Source organism: Terrapene carolina, unplaced genomic scaffold (genome assembly GCF_002925995.2).
Source record: "Terrapene carolina triunguis isolate 2854851 unplaced genomic scaffold, T_m_triunguis-2.0 Scaffold42, whole genome shotgun sequence".
Classification (NCBI taxonomy): domain Eukaryota; kingdom Metazoa; phylum Chordata; order Testudines; family Emydidae; genus Terrapene; species Terrapene triunguis.
Genome location: NW_020664393.1, coordinates 45,564,409 through 45,578,528, shown reverse-complemented (window position 1 = coordinate 45,578,528; position 14,120 = coordinate 45,564,409). Strand labels below are relative to the sequence as shown.

General features: G+C 39.4%; 1 protein-coding gene across 1 annotated transcript in view; it reads right to left on the bottom strand.

Moving 5' to 3' along the window:
- CSMD1 (CUB and Sushi multiple domains 1) overlaps positions 1-14,120 on the bottom strand; it is a 1,543,069-nt gene that overhangs the window by 134,894 nt on the left and 1,394,055 nt on the right. The window contains exons 44-46 of the mRNA XM_029912248.1: positions 10,193-10,338; positions 8,712-8,792; positions 8,226-8,339 (exon numbers count right to left, since the gene is read on the bottom strand). Coding sequence (XP_029768108.1) covers positions 8,226-8,339; positions 8,712-8,792; positions 10,193-10,338 — 341 coding nt within the window. The remainder of the gene's footprint in view (positions 1-8,225; positions 8,340-8,711; positions 8,793-10,192; positions 10,339-14,120) is intronic.

Here is a 14,120-nt window from a genome sequence, read left to right as displayed (position 1 = left end):
CCCATCTCATTTCAGGATTGGCGTATATGTGAAAATAAAGTACCGGTAACTTATACTTAGAATACATGAAGACTCCAAGTCACTGATTTCTCCTCTACTGGGATGTTGACCTGCAAAGCCCTGGATATCTGTTTCTGCTTGGCTGAGGGGCAACACTACTGTCAGAATTGGATACTTGTGTCAAAGGAGCAATAATATACAAATAAAAAATTCCTTTGTTCTGAAAGAGTTACGTAAGACCATAAGAATGGCCATATTAGGTCAGACCAATGGTCCATCTAGCCCGGTATCCAGTCTTCTGACAGTGGCCAATGCCAGAAGCTTCAAAGGGAATGAATAGAACAGGGCAATAATCAAGTGATCCATCCCCTGTTGTCCACTCTGAGCTTCTGGCAGTCAGAGGCTTAGGGACATCCAGAGCATGGGGTTGCATCCCTGACCATCTTGGCTAATAGCCATTGATGGATCTATCCTCCATGAACTTCTCCAGTTCTTTTTTTAACACAGTTATACTTTTGGCCTTCACAACATCCCCTCGCAATGAGTTCCACAAATTGACTATGCACTGTGTGAAGAAGTACTTCCTTTTGTTTGTTTTAAACCTCTGGCCTATTAATTCCATTGGGTGCCCCCAGTTCTTGTAATATGTGAAGGTGTAAATAAAACTTCCTAATTCACTTTCTCCACACTATTCTTGATTTTATACACCTCTTTCATATCCCCGCATAGTCATCTCTTTTTGAAGCTGAACAATGATAGTTTTTTAATCTCTCCTCATGTGGAAGCTGTTCCATACCCTTAATCATTTTTGTTGCCTTTCTCTGTACCTTTTCCATTTCTAATATATATTTTTTGAGATGGGGCAACCAGAAGTGCACACTGTATTCAAAGTATGGGAATACCATGGATTTATATAGCGACATTAGGATATTTATTGTCTAATTACCTATGCCTTTCCTAATTAGGTGCTAGATTTTTTGACTAGTACTGCACTTTGAGCAGATGTTTTCTGATAGAGAACTATCCACAATGACACCAAGGTCTCTTTCTTGAGTGGTAACAGCTAATTTAGACCCCATTACTATGTATGTATAGCTGGGATTGTGTTTTCCAATGTGCATTACTTTGCATTTATCAACACTGAATTTCATCTGCCATTTTGTTGCCCAGTCACCCAGTATTGTGAGATTCCTTTGTAATTCTTTGCAGTCAGCTTTTGACTTAACTACCTTGAGCAATTTTGTGCCATCTGCAAATTTTGCCACCTCACTGTTCACCTCTACACATATAACCTATACTACACATATAACATGCTTAATACAAACCCACTAATGCAAGGAAATAAAAAATTAAGCAACGTAACAGTACATACACCCTCTACTCCTCCACTGATGGACTCTCACCATACTACACTGACATACACCATGCATTATGCACAGCAACCTTAACTTTTCCTGTCTTCCATCTATTTGCACATACCTCTTTATCAGATTATTATTCCAACAGCAGTCCTTGTTGATGCTGGTCTAATAGGTGGTGGTGTTGAGAGATGGTAGTTTGGTAAGGGGTGTATGCACAAGTTTGGCTAAAGGCAGTGATGGAAGAACATGTGGTGGTAGAGAAGTGCAGCTACTGATGGAGAAGATTTTATCAGTGAGCAGCTATGCATGAACCCTTCTTTTCAGGAGAATACAATCAGACAGAATAGTACAGCTCCTGATGGAGAAGATTATTTCTCTTAGAGATGTTATAACTGATGGATAATGGGTTCATATGAACTTATAACATGAATAATCACTAAAAATGAGCCTACATCCAAAAATTGCCCTTTAAAAGACCCCAAACTATTAATTGCACCAAATCAACTCAGGATCCATCTCTCAACTATTTTTTTGTATAAACAGACAACATTTAAAAAGATATCAGTCAACAATTGTAAGTAGGAAAGCAATATTCCTTATGCATTGTACTGGTTATGCAGAATACAATGCTTAACGCTGATTGGAGAAATACTAATGAATTTATAATGTGGATATGCATAGGAAGTCAGGTGAGTGAGACCAAAATTGGAGATATACCAGACCAGAAATGGAAGGAATGAGACTCAAGAACCAGAGGCAGCAACAAACCTCATGAAATACAGGAGAACTTCCTGGTACTCCATAATTTGATAACTTTGGTCCCTACCCATTCTGTCTTATCTGTTTATCATCTGGCATAAATATATGTTCAGACACTATAAGTGGCAATCATTTTGTCTGAAATTTTATAAATAAAGGTAAAAGCTGATTAAGACTAAATTAGGTGCATGTGTGACTCACTTTCCCACCTGATATTCCCAACAATACACACACACACATATATTATAGGGGGAGTGAGAGCACCTCCAATTCACTGCTCTACAGCCAAAATGCTTCTGAAATAAATGTAGTCAAACGTTACTAATTCTGGGTCACTGAGAATGAAAATGATGCTTAAAATTGTTGATTGGCTCTAGTTTTCAAGATATGCTATTGGGTCATTATATACGACCCTTGACTTGGGAATGGCGGAGGATAAGTGAGTTATAAAGGGAAGGGATCTCAATTTAAACCAGAAATGACTAAAATACATCTTTGACTGGATATATAAATAAATCTATGACTGGGTTTGGACAGTACTTGCTTTTTAGGCAAAACAATGAATGATGCAATCTGAAGCTGGTATTGCGTCATACATGATATGAATTGCATCATGTTATTCCTAGAAGTCATGGATGATGCAATCATAATGAAGCTTACATCACTCTGCTGAACAAATTGCCCTATATCAGCTCTAGAAATCATACAGTGTCGTGCTCTCTTATTTGTCAGTGTTTGATTTTGCAAAGGGACACATTTCTGTTTAGCCAAAGTGAGCAGAGATGCCTCGTACTTGTGTGAACGGTGCAGATAACTTCTGCTATGTTTGTGGTGAAGTGACTTTTGCATCACAAAAGCGCAGTATAATCACTATGGTTAAGAAAGCCTATCACCTTTATTTTGGCTGCAAAATTGGAGATCAGGACAAGAGGTGGGCCCCACACATATGCTGCAACACTTGTGCAACAAATCTTCGCCAGTGGTTGAACAGGAAAAGGAAAGCTATGCCTTTTGCAGTGCCAATGATTTGGAGAGAGCCAACAGATCATAGCAGCAATTGTTACTTCTGCATGGTGCCTCCAGTTGGGAAAGGTGTGTCAAAGAAGAAAAAGTGGACTGTGCATTATCCAAACATTCCATCAGCTATACGCCCAGTACCCCACGGAGAAGGACTGCCGGTTCCTGATGCACCAGAATCATTCTCACTTGAGTCAGACGAGGAAGAAGAAGAGGATGCAGCTTCTGGACCTGAACCATCAATGTCACAGGACCCACATTTTCTCCCATCCTCCTCCTCTGAAGCACAGCTCATAACACAAGGTGAACTGAATGACCTTGTCAGGGATTTGGAACTACCCAAGAATAAGGCAGAGCTGTTGGGCTCCAGACTACAGCAGTGGAATCTCCTGGCAGGTGATGTTAGGGTTTCCATGTTCCGTGACCGTCAAAAGGATCTTGTCCCATTCTTCTTCATGGAAGGGGATCTTGTAGCCTGCAACAACATTGATGGTGTGATTGCAGCCCTCAACATTGTTCACGATCCAGATGAGTGGAGACTGTTCATTGATTCATCGAAGACGAGTCTTAAAGCTGTTTTACTGCATAATGGCAATGTTTTGCCATCAATTCCAGTTGGTCATGCAGTCCATATGAAGGAAACCTATGACAACATGAAACAACTTTTGAGGTACATAAACTATGACCAACATCAGTGGCAGCTTTGTGGCGATTTGAAGGTTGTTGCTCTCTTGCTTGGTCTGCAGACTGGATACACAAAGTACTTCTGTTTTCTCTGTGAATGGGATAGTCGTGCAAGAGATTCCCACTACATCAAGAAAGATTGGCCACTCCGACAGTCATTGGAGCCTGGGAGGAAAAGTGTTCAGCATCCACCACTTGTTGAGTCAAGGAAGATTTTGTTACCACCCTTACACATCAAGCTGGGTCTGATGAAGAACTTTGTCAAGGCCATTGACAAAACACAAGCAGCTTTCAAGTACCTCTGTGGAAAATTTCCAAGGTTAAGTGAAGCTAAGATAAAGGAAGGTGTTTTTGTTGGTCCTCAGATTTGTGAACTTCTTCAGATGATGCATTTGACCATGCACTGCGTGGCAAGGAAAAGACGGCATGGAAAGCCTTCCAGTTAGTGGCAATAAATTTTCTCGGAAACAACAAGGCAGACAACTACAGGTTGTTGGTGGAAAACCTCCTCAAGGCATACAAAAGCCTTGGTTGCAACATGTCACTAAAGATACGTTTTTTGCACTCTCATCTAGATTTTTTTCCACCGAACTGCGGAGCAGTGAGCGACGAGCACGGCGAGCAATTTCACCAGGACGTTGCAACAATGGAGAATCGCTATCAGGGCAAATGGAGCCCATCAATGCTTGCAGACTATTGCTGGACAGTGACAAGAGATGCTCCATTTAATGAATACAAGAGACAAGCCAAGAAGTGCCGAGTAGACACTGAATAGGACTAAACTATGTACGGAATAGTTTTTTGCCTTTTGTTGCATAATAAATTTTATTTATATAACCCTTTTGCTGATTTTTAAAGTGTTACATAAACAAGACAGGTGAAATATCATGTAAAGCAACCATAAACACATGAAAAGACCTAGGTTTACAATTTATGATTAAAACTCTACTATCTACACAATATACATAGACATAAAATGTAAAAACTTAAATATCTTAGAAACAGTAGCCAATCAGTTGTTTTAATTGTCATATTTGAATTCAGCACATCAAAATACATAATAAATAGCACATTTTATCTCTGAAGCAGACGACTTCTCAAAAATTGTAGACCAGTGTTATTAAGGTTGTTTGACACTTCCCATTGAAAGACCCTGTTTTCAGTTTTTCACAACTTTGCCAAACTTTAACTGCTCAGGCTGAAATTTTATATGCTGGATATCTACCTCAGACTGAATTTTTTTTTAAAGCAATTTCAGCCAAAACAATCCAGCCATTTCTGAGAATAAATATAGGGGAAAAAATACATTGTTTTTCTCAAGTTAAACATTCTGGAAACCTTTTTCTTGAGAAGCTCTAGCACTCCCGTGCTTTGGAGAAGGGATCTGAAATTTGGTAGAGGAATAACCTGTATGTCAGAGATTTGCCTTTTGTTGTTTCTGTATCAATCCACACAAATTTGGACAACCTATAAGCCTTTGTAAAAAAATCACAGTTCACACATGCTCAGTAGAGACTTGCTATACAGCTAAAATCTCTGATGATTCCATTTGCATTGAGCAGGACTTTATCTGCAACTTCAGCTCCGGGCTGCTGAGGGCTGTGCCAAGACCAGGTCCGGACATGAGAACTGAGAGCAAGGATCCTGTCTCTCCTGTGCTCTCAGTGACCCCTTGTTTGGCCCACACAGCATGGAGGAGGAAGCTATTTGATTCAAATGCAGAAGGGACATGAAGGGGAAGAGAAGAATAGATTAATCTAAGGTGCCTGGGGGAAGGAAACGAGACTGGAGTCTGGGGACTAGAGGAGGGGGAAACTGGGCATTGACTTGCAGGGGCAGAACAGGCACTGTCTGGACAAAGAGACTGGGACAGGGAGCCAGCAATGGGGGAGACTGGGAAAAGGAAACAGGAAAGGGAAGGGGAGGGAGGCTGAGGTTGAATAAGTAGCTTAGGGAGGATGACTGGGAGCCAGTGAGGATGGGTAGCATGGTCAGGAGGGTGTGTGACTGAAGGCCAGTGGAGATGTTAAATTTGGACAAGGAGACTGTGGACAAGGGTGCTACTGGGAATTTATGGGCAAGGAGAATGAGGCCAGGAGCGGAACAGACAGACTGGGAGCCAGGAGACACTGGGATGGGGAGTCCAGAAAGGGAGACTAGGCATGTCTAGGCAAGGAGACTGGGATGGGAAGCCTGAGAAGTGGAGACTGGGATTGGCTAAGTGAGAAGAATGGGACTGGGATGGGGAAGAGACAGGACTGGCAAATGGACAGGTGGGAAAGGATAAGGTAGAAGGGGGTAAGGGTTGTTTGGGGGGGGGGGGGGGGGGGGAGAAGGGACGGGCAGAAGAGTCTGTGCCCATCAAAGCACACTGCCCTCCAGAATCTGGAATAGACAGAACCCAAGATTCCTGAATCTCAACAGTCTTCTGCTGCCAGCAAATATCTGTGCAACCCACTGGCAAAGTGTGTCTCATCCCCATCTAGTGCTGGTCCACACAGAGTGACAATTCATTACTGCTGTCGGTTACACCCTTAGCTCAAGTTGCAGAGGTCTATGTGGTGGATATAATGTTCTAACAAAATGCTGATGGCCCAATTGGCTGTCAATATGATGTCACATGATGAAATGTCAATGGATTTTAGGGTATTCAAACTTTTTTTTTTTTAAAGAAAACTTAAGATATTACTTTGGCAACCTTAATTCTGGCATTTCCTAACTTTTGAGTACTTGATTTTGCCACCATAATAATGTCTTTTTAACAGAGTTTGTGTGCGAGTGCATACACACTAACACACACACCAGTATTTAATGTGATCCTAATGTAAATCCTAATGTGACATTGATATAAATGTTAAAACTCAACACATAGCATTTTTATTTACATAACATTCTGCAGTGAATACCATTAAAAAGTAACCAAATGCACTACTGCAGTATTGAGTTTGGTATTATCTTTTCTATATTTAGAATACAACTGGGTGAGTACTGGAAAAACAAAAGTCCATGATTATTAGTGGCAGATTGGCCAGGCTCATAGAGGGCCGTGGAGAGAATGGCTTCTTCTGTGCAAGCAGTGGACATCATCCCTACAAGTGTAGAGGTCTTAGCCCTACATTCTACTTCCTTTACAGGAGGATCAAAGAAACTGGGACAAGTTAATGTTTATCATGTTAACATTATTAATACAGTTGTAGTCAGATGTCTTTAGCAATTACATGGTGCTCGGGAATCATTTTGTGAAAATTGGGGTAACATTCAGTAATATATACAGAGAAGTATTAATATGGTATCACAATAAGTGCTTAGTTTTCAGTGATGTCCACTGTAAATAGTATATACTTTGAAATTATGGAGGGCTGACAGTCCCTCCCCAGAAAAAGTTACAACTAATTTCTTGTGAAAAGTTTGATTTTTGACTGCTCTCCAATCTCCCCCAAACTAAAGTTATCTTCAAATTTCAGGGACAGCTTCTCTTCCATGATAGACCCTCATTTCACAAGTTTGCTGGAGATCAAGGAAGGAATTTTATGATTATGATTTTGATTTTTCTTAGCCCTTTTTGTTTCAACATTTTTGTAAATGTTTTTTGCCATCAAATATATAAAAAAACTCAAACACAAACTTAAATCCCCCCACAAATTCTGGAAAACTTTGCTTACAGAATTGTCATCATAAATATGAAGTTGTTGCCTGTCAGGTTTTGAAGATATTTTCATTTGTTTTTGTGTGAATATACAAAAATAGATGGGACACATACCTATACTTTTTTCACATTTAATTAATGTACATTCTTAAGTCCTGAACTTTTAAACACATTAAACATTCATATGTAATGCGAATTATCAAAAGATTTTCAGTGTTTCCTTGTAAATACTTAAATTTACCACAAGTATTTTTAAAGCACATTTTTAAAATGTTACAATATCACATGGTATGAAATATCATGGTGAAAACCCAGGTGAATCTTTTATTGGTTATCCTGAGAATGTTTAAATTAAGGACATGTGTTTAAACATTCACAAGACAACAAAGACATATTTTCCCTCTGGGGTGCAACACACATTAAGTCATGTTAACACATTTATACTTTATGTTTCAATAATAACACTTGATAAGTATAGCCACTCATAAAAAAATGAAATAACGGGAGCTCAACACCTTTGAAAATAAGGCCATTTTTATTTAGGTTCCTAATCAGACCTCAGGTTTCAAAACTGTTTCCTTGACTATGCTGAACTATCTGCTGAGGAAATACTTGGAAACATGTATATTAAACAGAGATGGAAATCACAGGAAATTAAAGTGTTCCAAAATCTTGCTGACATTTCCATTTAGGATAAAGGAAAACTGAAAAGAATGCTCAATGAATCTGATATACAGTCTAAACAAAAACAGAGTTACCTTCACAAAACGGGGGTGAGCCCTCAAACTGCAATTGTGCATTCAGCTTGCAAGTCAACATGTCATTTCCAACCAGGGTGAAACCAGGATGACACTTGTATTTGGCAAAGTCTCCTGAAAAGGATCAATGACAGAATCTTTTTAATTACTCCTCAGTGTGATCTATATTATCTTTTACAAAGTGAAATATGTGATATTTCCCTTTAAAATACGTTATACAGTAACTATATAAAATAATGTAGAAATGTAAAAGGAGAAGAAAACTTGAAATTTGACACTCATATTGTCAGTCAGGAAGAGGACAGAAGGAATAAAGGGAAGATTTCCATATTGTATTATATTTTCAGGCATTGGGGATACCTTAGAAATGTACTCAGGAGGAGAATGAGATGTAGTAATGGTTTAACTAGATTTTAAGTGAAAGTTGCATAATGGCCAAGTGTGCTAGCATTAGTTTTATGAGAAAATGAGATACAAATTTATCACCTATTTCAAAATCATCATCTTCTGTAAGTAAGTCAGCCTGTGGAACTGCTGGTGGAGGCTGGCATTTCTTTAGTTGATAAGCTACAAAACAAAATTTAAATACTATTAAGTATTAGATTAATACAATTTATTATAATGGAAGTTTACACCCTCATCCTACAATTGGCTGTGCATAGGCACCTGTGTGCCCACATGGATTCACATTGAAACCCATGCACAGTCAAAATTGCAAGATCTGGATCTAAATTTTCACAACTAAACAAATCAGTTAAAACATGATGGTTACCCAGCTCATGATTTTGCATAATATTTCTAAAACAATATGAAAAATGTCTGTTAGAAATATAAAAATATACATCTCACACACATTAGTCAGGCCAGTTCATCTCTGGTTTAAAACAACTGAGAGAAACCAGGGATGAATTTGACTCAATATATGTTTTACTTAGCAAAAACAAACAAAAAAGCCAGATGACTACTAATGCAATGCCACCAATAAGTTATTAAAAAAACAAATGTGAAATAGTTACCGTTCCCTTCTAAACTAGTTTCTGTCAACTCTTCAAATTTTTTGAGGTTATACAATTTCAGGAGACATGTCCTACTGGCCATAGTATTTACTGCTCTGAACAGTCCCATTGGGAAAAATGAGCATTACAATTACTAACATGTGTGTAGCTTTGGGCACTTAGTTTGTCTTTACCTCTACTGAACATTTAGGGCTTGTTTTTTTCTCTGATAGCCTACGAGGATAATCCTGGCTAATATCTCCAAAATAAAGATGTCAACTAGGGATAGGAATGCACATATTACACATATTAATCTCTCTCCTTCCATGGAAATCAGGCTCAGTTAAGAATAAAGCTGCTCCCTATATCCTCTGAATCCCTCCCCCACCTGTCAAGTTACAAAAGTTAAAAAACAAACAAATAAATCATAATGGGAATCAATCCTCAGACCTCTCTAATTGTGGCAGATGTGTGAGTTACTGCACCTCTGCAGGCATTGCGCAAGGAGAAAGGTGGATTGAGATCCATAAAGAGCCACTCAGGACAGGAAGGGGAAAGCATGCATATGAGGTACTCTCGTCCCTGAGTATCTTTGTGTGCCCTGAGAATAGTTAGTGTTCAAGCCCCCCATTACACTGTTCACATCATTGTGAGGATGACCAGAGATGGTACAGAACCTAGTTACACCTGAATAAGTGAACTTTTGCATAAAAGATGGGCCAGGATTTTGCCAAAATATGAAAAACAAAATAGTTCAACTTTTAATATTTAGAGTTCAGTTTGTCCAAAAATGTAAGACTCAGACCTAAAGAATTAAAAAAATGTGCATGAAAATCTGCACTACTACATTAAAATAGCAGGCCAAGTAAGCTTGATTAATTTATTTTATCAATAAGGACATAATGGTTAGGAAATATTCATAAAATCCACAAACTGATCTGCAAAACTATATGTTCAGGGAAGCAGACTGACCATGGAAATTGAGGACAAAGAACCCTCCAGTTGAGAAGTCACTGTGAAATTTGAGAAGAACTTGATTGGTCGAGCTGTAAGCTGTTTCAAGAGCTGTGTTCCCACTGAAAACACCCAGCTGAGGCGAATTTTGGTCAGGACCATCCCTAGAGACCAAAAGAAAGAAAGTAGTCTTAGTAAAAACCTATATAATTAAAATTTAAATTAACAATCTATTTTCTTTTGACAGCAGGCTAAATCTTTGAGAAAGCAAGTTAATCCTAACTACTGTGGTTGAGGTTGTTTCATTTATATTCAGTCTATGAAGGCAATGTTGAATATTTTTTATAACGTCAAAGCCTGACCCTTTTAGAGAAGGTTGGGAAAAGTGCATGCAATAGTCACTTTAATTTTTGCATAGGTAAGATCTCTACAGTCTACCTTTAGAATCCTGAGGTTTTCTACACTTCTCTTCCATTCCATTCCTTTCCTTCCCTTCCTATGTTTCACATATAAATCAGTTGTACCTCAGAAAAACAAACCATTTTACATATCTGGAGAACTCTTGAAATCACATGATACATTTATTGCCTACAAATTAAACCCTGCAAGCCTTTTTTATGCCAGTAGTTCCAGTACAATCAAGGGAGTAGGGGTTTGCAGGATGACATTTTTGTTCATGATTGCCATTCATTCCCAACTGCTGTAGACATGTGCTCAGAAAACATATAAGAGTTCTCCGTTTCACAACAGCAGAACAAACACTACATATATATATACTTGTATAATATTAAGCTACTTTCATTTTGAGTATCATTATGTAAAAACATTTCAGCTAAAAAATCAGAACAATTAAAACACTGTTTTCACTTTCCAACCTCTAGAACACTTCTTTTGTGGACCCTCTGTAGGTTACACCTGCTGAACCCAAGCTGAATCAAGAAGCTTTTGTGATATGTACTTTACTACACTATACTCCAGAAATCATTTAGCTTCTGCCTTTTCACTATCTTTAGATCAGAAGGATATTTGCTCACTTCAGTCTATGATGAGTTCAGTCCAACTTCTCACAGATAAAAACCCAGTGCATTAATGCAAGTCTTGTCTATCCTAAGCCTATCAAGATAATCTCCTGATCACAGACAAATATATATATATATATATATATATATATATATATATATAACCAGAGTATACATGAACTATGTTTTAAACAGTGCATAAGATGTTATGTTTACAACAATTGTCATTTGTCAAGTGTGTTTAATGCATTTATCACTATTCATTCCAGTACCAGCTTTGAAAATTACCCCATCCTAACATAAATAAACCCCACTAATGACAACTATAAATAAATAAAATTAAAATAAAACCAACCACTATTAGTTACCTTCTTGCAACAAGCAACAGAGGGTCCTGTGGCACCTTTAAGACTAACTTCTGTTAGTCTGTTTAAGACTTCTGTTAGTCTTAAAGGTGCCACAGGACCCTCTGTTGCTTTTTACAGATTCAGACTAACACGGCTACCCCTCTGATACTTCTTGCAACAGTGGTTCTTTGAGGTGTGTTGAATATGTCCATCATACTGTAGGCATGTGTGTGCCTCAGGCAGCAGTGCCAGATAATTTTGCCTAGCAGTACCTATGGGGTGACCCCACCTATCTCCAAGCTCCTTGTGCTGCGAGTGAGGATATAAAGGATAGAGATTCTCTATCCCTCCTCCAGTTTCTTTGCACTGGAAGCTAATGTTAGACTCTCATGTGCTGCGGAAGGAGGGTGCACTGTGTAACGGACATATGCAAAACATCTTGAAGAACAACAGTTATGAGAAGTTAAGTAACGTTTTTTCTTCTTTGAGTGCTTGCATATGTCATTATATTGTAGATGACTCCAAAGCTGTTACCCCAGAAGATGAGATTTGGAGTCTCCTCTGAAGAGGGACAGTTGGACCACCTTGCCTACATTTGCATCTTCCCTTGAAGCAGCAGACAGTGAATAATGACTGCTGGAAGTACAGATTGAAGACCATGTGACTGCTTGTCAGATGTCTACAACTGGGATATGTGCCAGAAATGCAGTTGAATTTGTGCTCTTTGGGAATATGCCATGAGTCTATCACAAGACATTATTCCCTTAGCAGTAAAAGCCATTGTGATGCACCGGGTGATCCACCTGGGGAGTCTGAGTTGTTATTGGATGACCTCTCATACATACTGCTTCTGACACAAAAAGCTAGGAAGAGGTCTGGAAGGGATTTGTTTTATCCAGGTAAAAAGCCAATGTGTGACAAACATCGAGAGTGTGGAGTCTCCTCTCATCTCTGTGTGCATGTGGCTTTGGGAAAAAAAACTAGCAGGTAGATAGATTGGTTCATGTGGAAGTCAGAGACCACCTTAGAGAGGAACTTAAGGTGCGGTCTAAGCTAGACTTTGCCCTTGGAGAAAGCTGTGTATGGTGGATATATGACCAACACATTTAGTTCATCTATCCTCCTGACAAAATTGCTGACCATTAAAAATGCTGCCTTTGCTGATAGGCACAGAAAAGAACATGATACCAAGGGCTTAAAAGGAGGGTCCATAAGCACAGACAACATCAGATTCAAGTCCCAGGAAGGCACTGGTTCTCTGAACATCAGAAACAATCTATCAAGACCTTTCAAGAAACTGGTCATGATGGGGTGAGTAGAAATAGTTTTATTCAAGGATTAAAAGCTGAACTAGCCACTAGATGCACCCTTACCTGAATGCTAAACCCAACTCAAGTTTCAAAAGATAGTACAGGATTGTCTGAATGCTAGTCTGTGTGGAAGACTTCCACTTACTCAGGTAAGTAGCTCTGTTGGAAGGTTTGCTACAATTAAGACAAACATTCTGGACAGCCGCTGAGCAATGTGGTTTCTCCATACTCAGCCACTAATGTGAGGTGCAGCACTTGAGGAGCTGGGTGCAGCACTCATCCATGGTGCTAAACCAGGTCGTCTTCGGTCACTGTCAACAGCAAGGGCTGCTGAGAGGTCATATTATGGAGGTCTGAATACCATTCTGTTGCAATCCTGTGTGAGTTTGATAATTATTCCAGGAATCAGAGGCACTGGTGGGAATGCATAGAGGAGGTACCTGTCCCACAGAAACAGGAAAGCATCCAGTATTGACCCAGGGCTGTGACCTGCTCTGTAGCACAAATGGGGACACTTCCTGTTCTGATGGATTGCAAATAGGTCCACAGATGGAGAAACCTCCTGGGCCAAACATCCAAGCCATAATATTTGTGTTGAGAGATCATTTGTGGTCTAAGCTGAGGGATCTGCTCAGATGATCCACTAAACCATTTTGAACCACTGGGATGCATTTGACCGAGCTTTGAATACACCAGTTTCATAACTTGATTGTCTCCTGGTGACGGCTGCTGGACCTGACACCACCTAGCATCAAAAACTCCATTGTTGTCAGTGAGAACCTAGACCATCTTGCCGTGGATATGAGGCAAACTGCTGCAATCCACAAAATATCGTTCTCGACTCCAAAATGTATATGTGGAGCCTGGCTTCAAGGAAAGTCCAAAATCCTTGTACCTTGTGCCATGATGTGCTTCTCATTCCATGGCCAAGGCGTATGTTACCAGAGTCACAGAAGGGAAAGGAGTCAAGAAGGGAATTCCTCTGCATACATTGACTTGGCTAATGCACCAGTCCAGAGACAAAAACATAGTATCTGCAATATGAACCAGTTTATCCAGGTGGTGAACCAGAGGACAATATACCACTTTGAGTTTAGTCTGCAGACCTCTGAAGTTTCACTTTGGTGTGAGAGACTATCATGTGACCTAGGATCCTGGAGTAATCCTTTACAGTATTCTGAGAATGCCTCTTGAGAGACACACATAAGTATCACAGAGTTCGAAACCTTGAAAGAGGCAGGAACGCCCTGGCAGATGATGTATCCAGAAC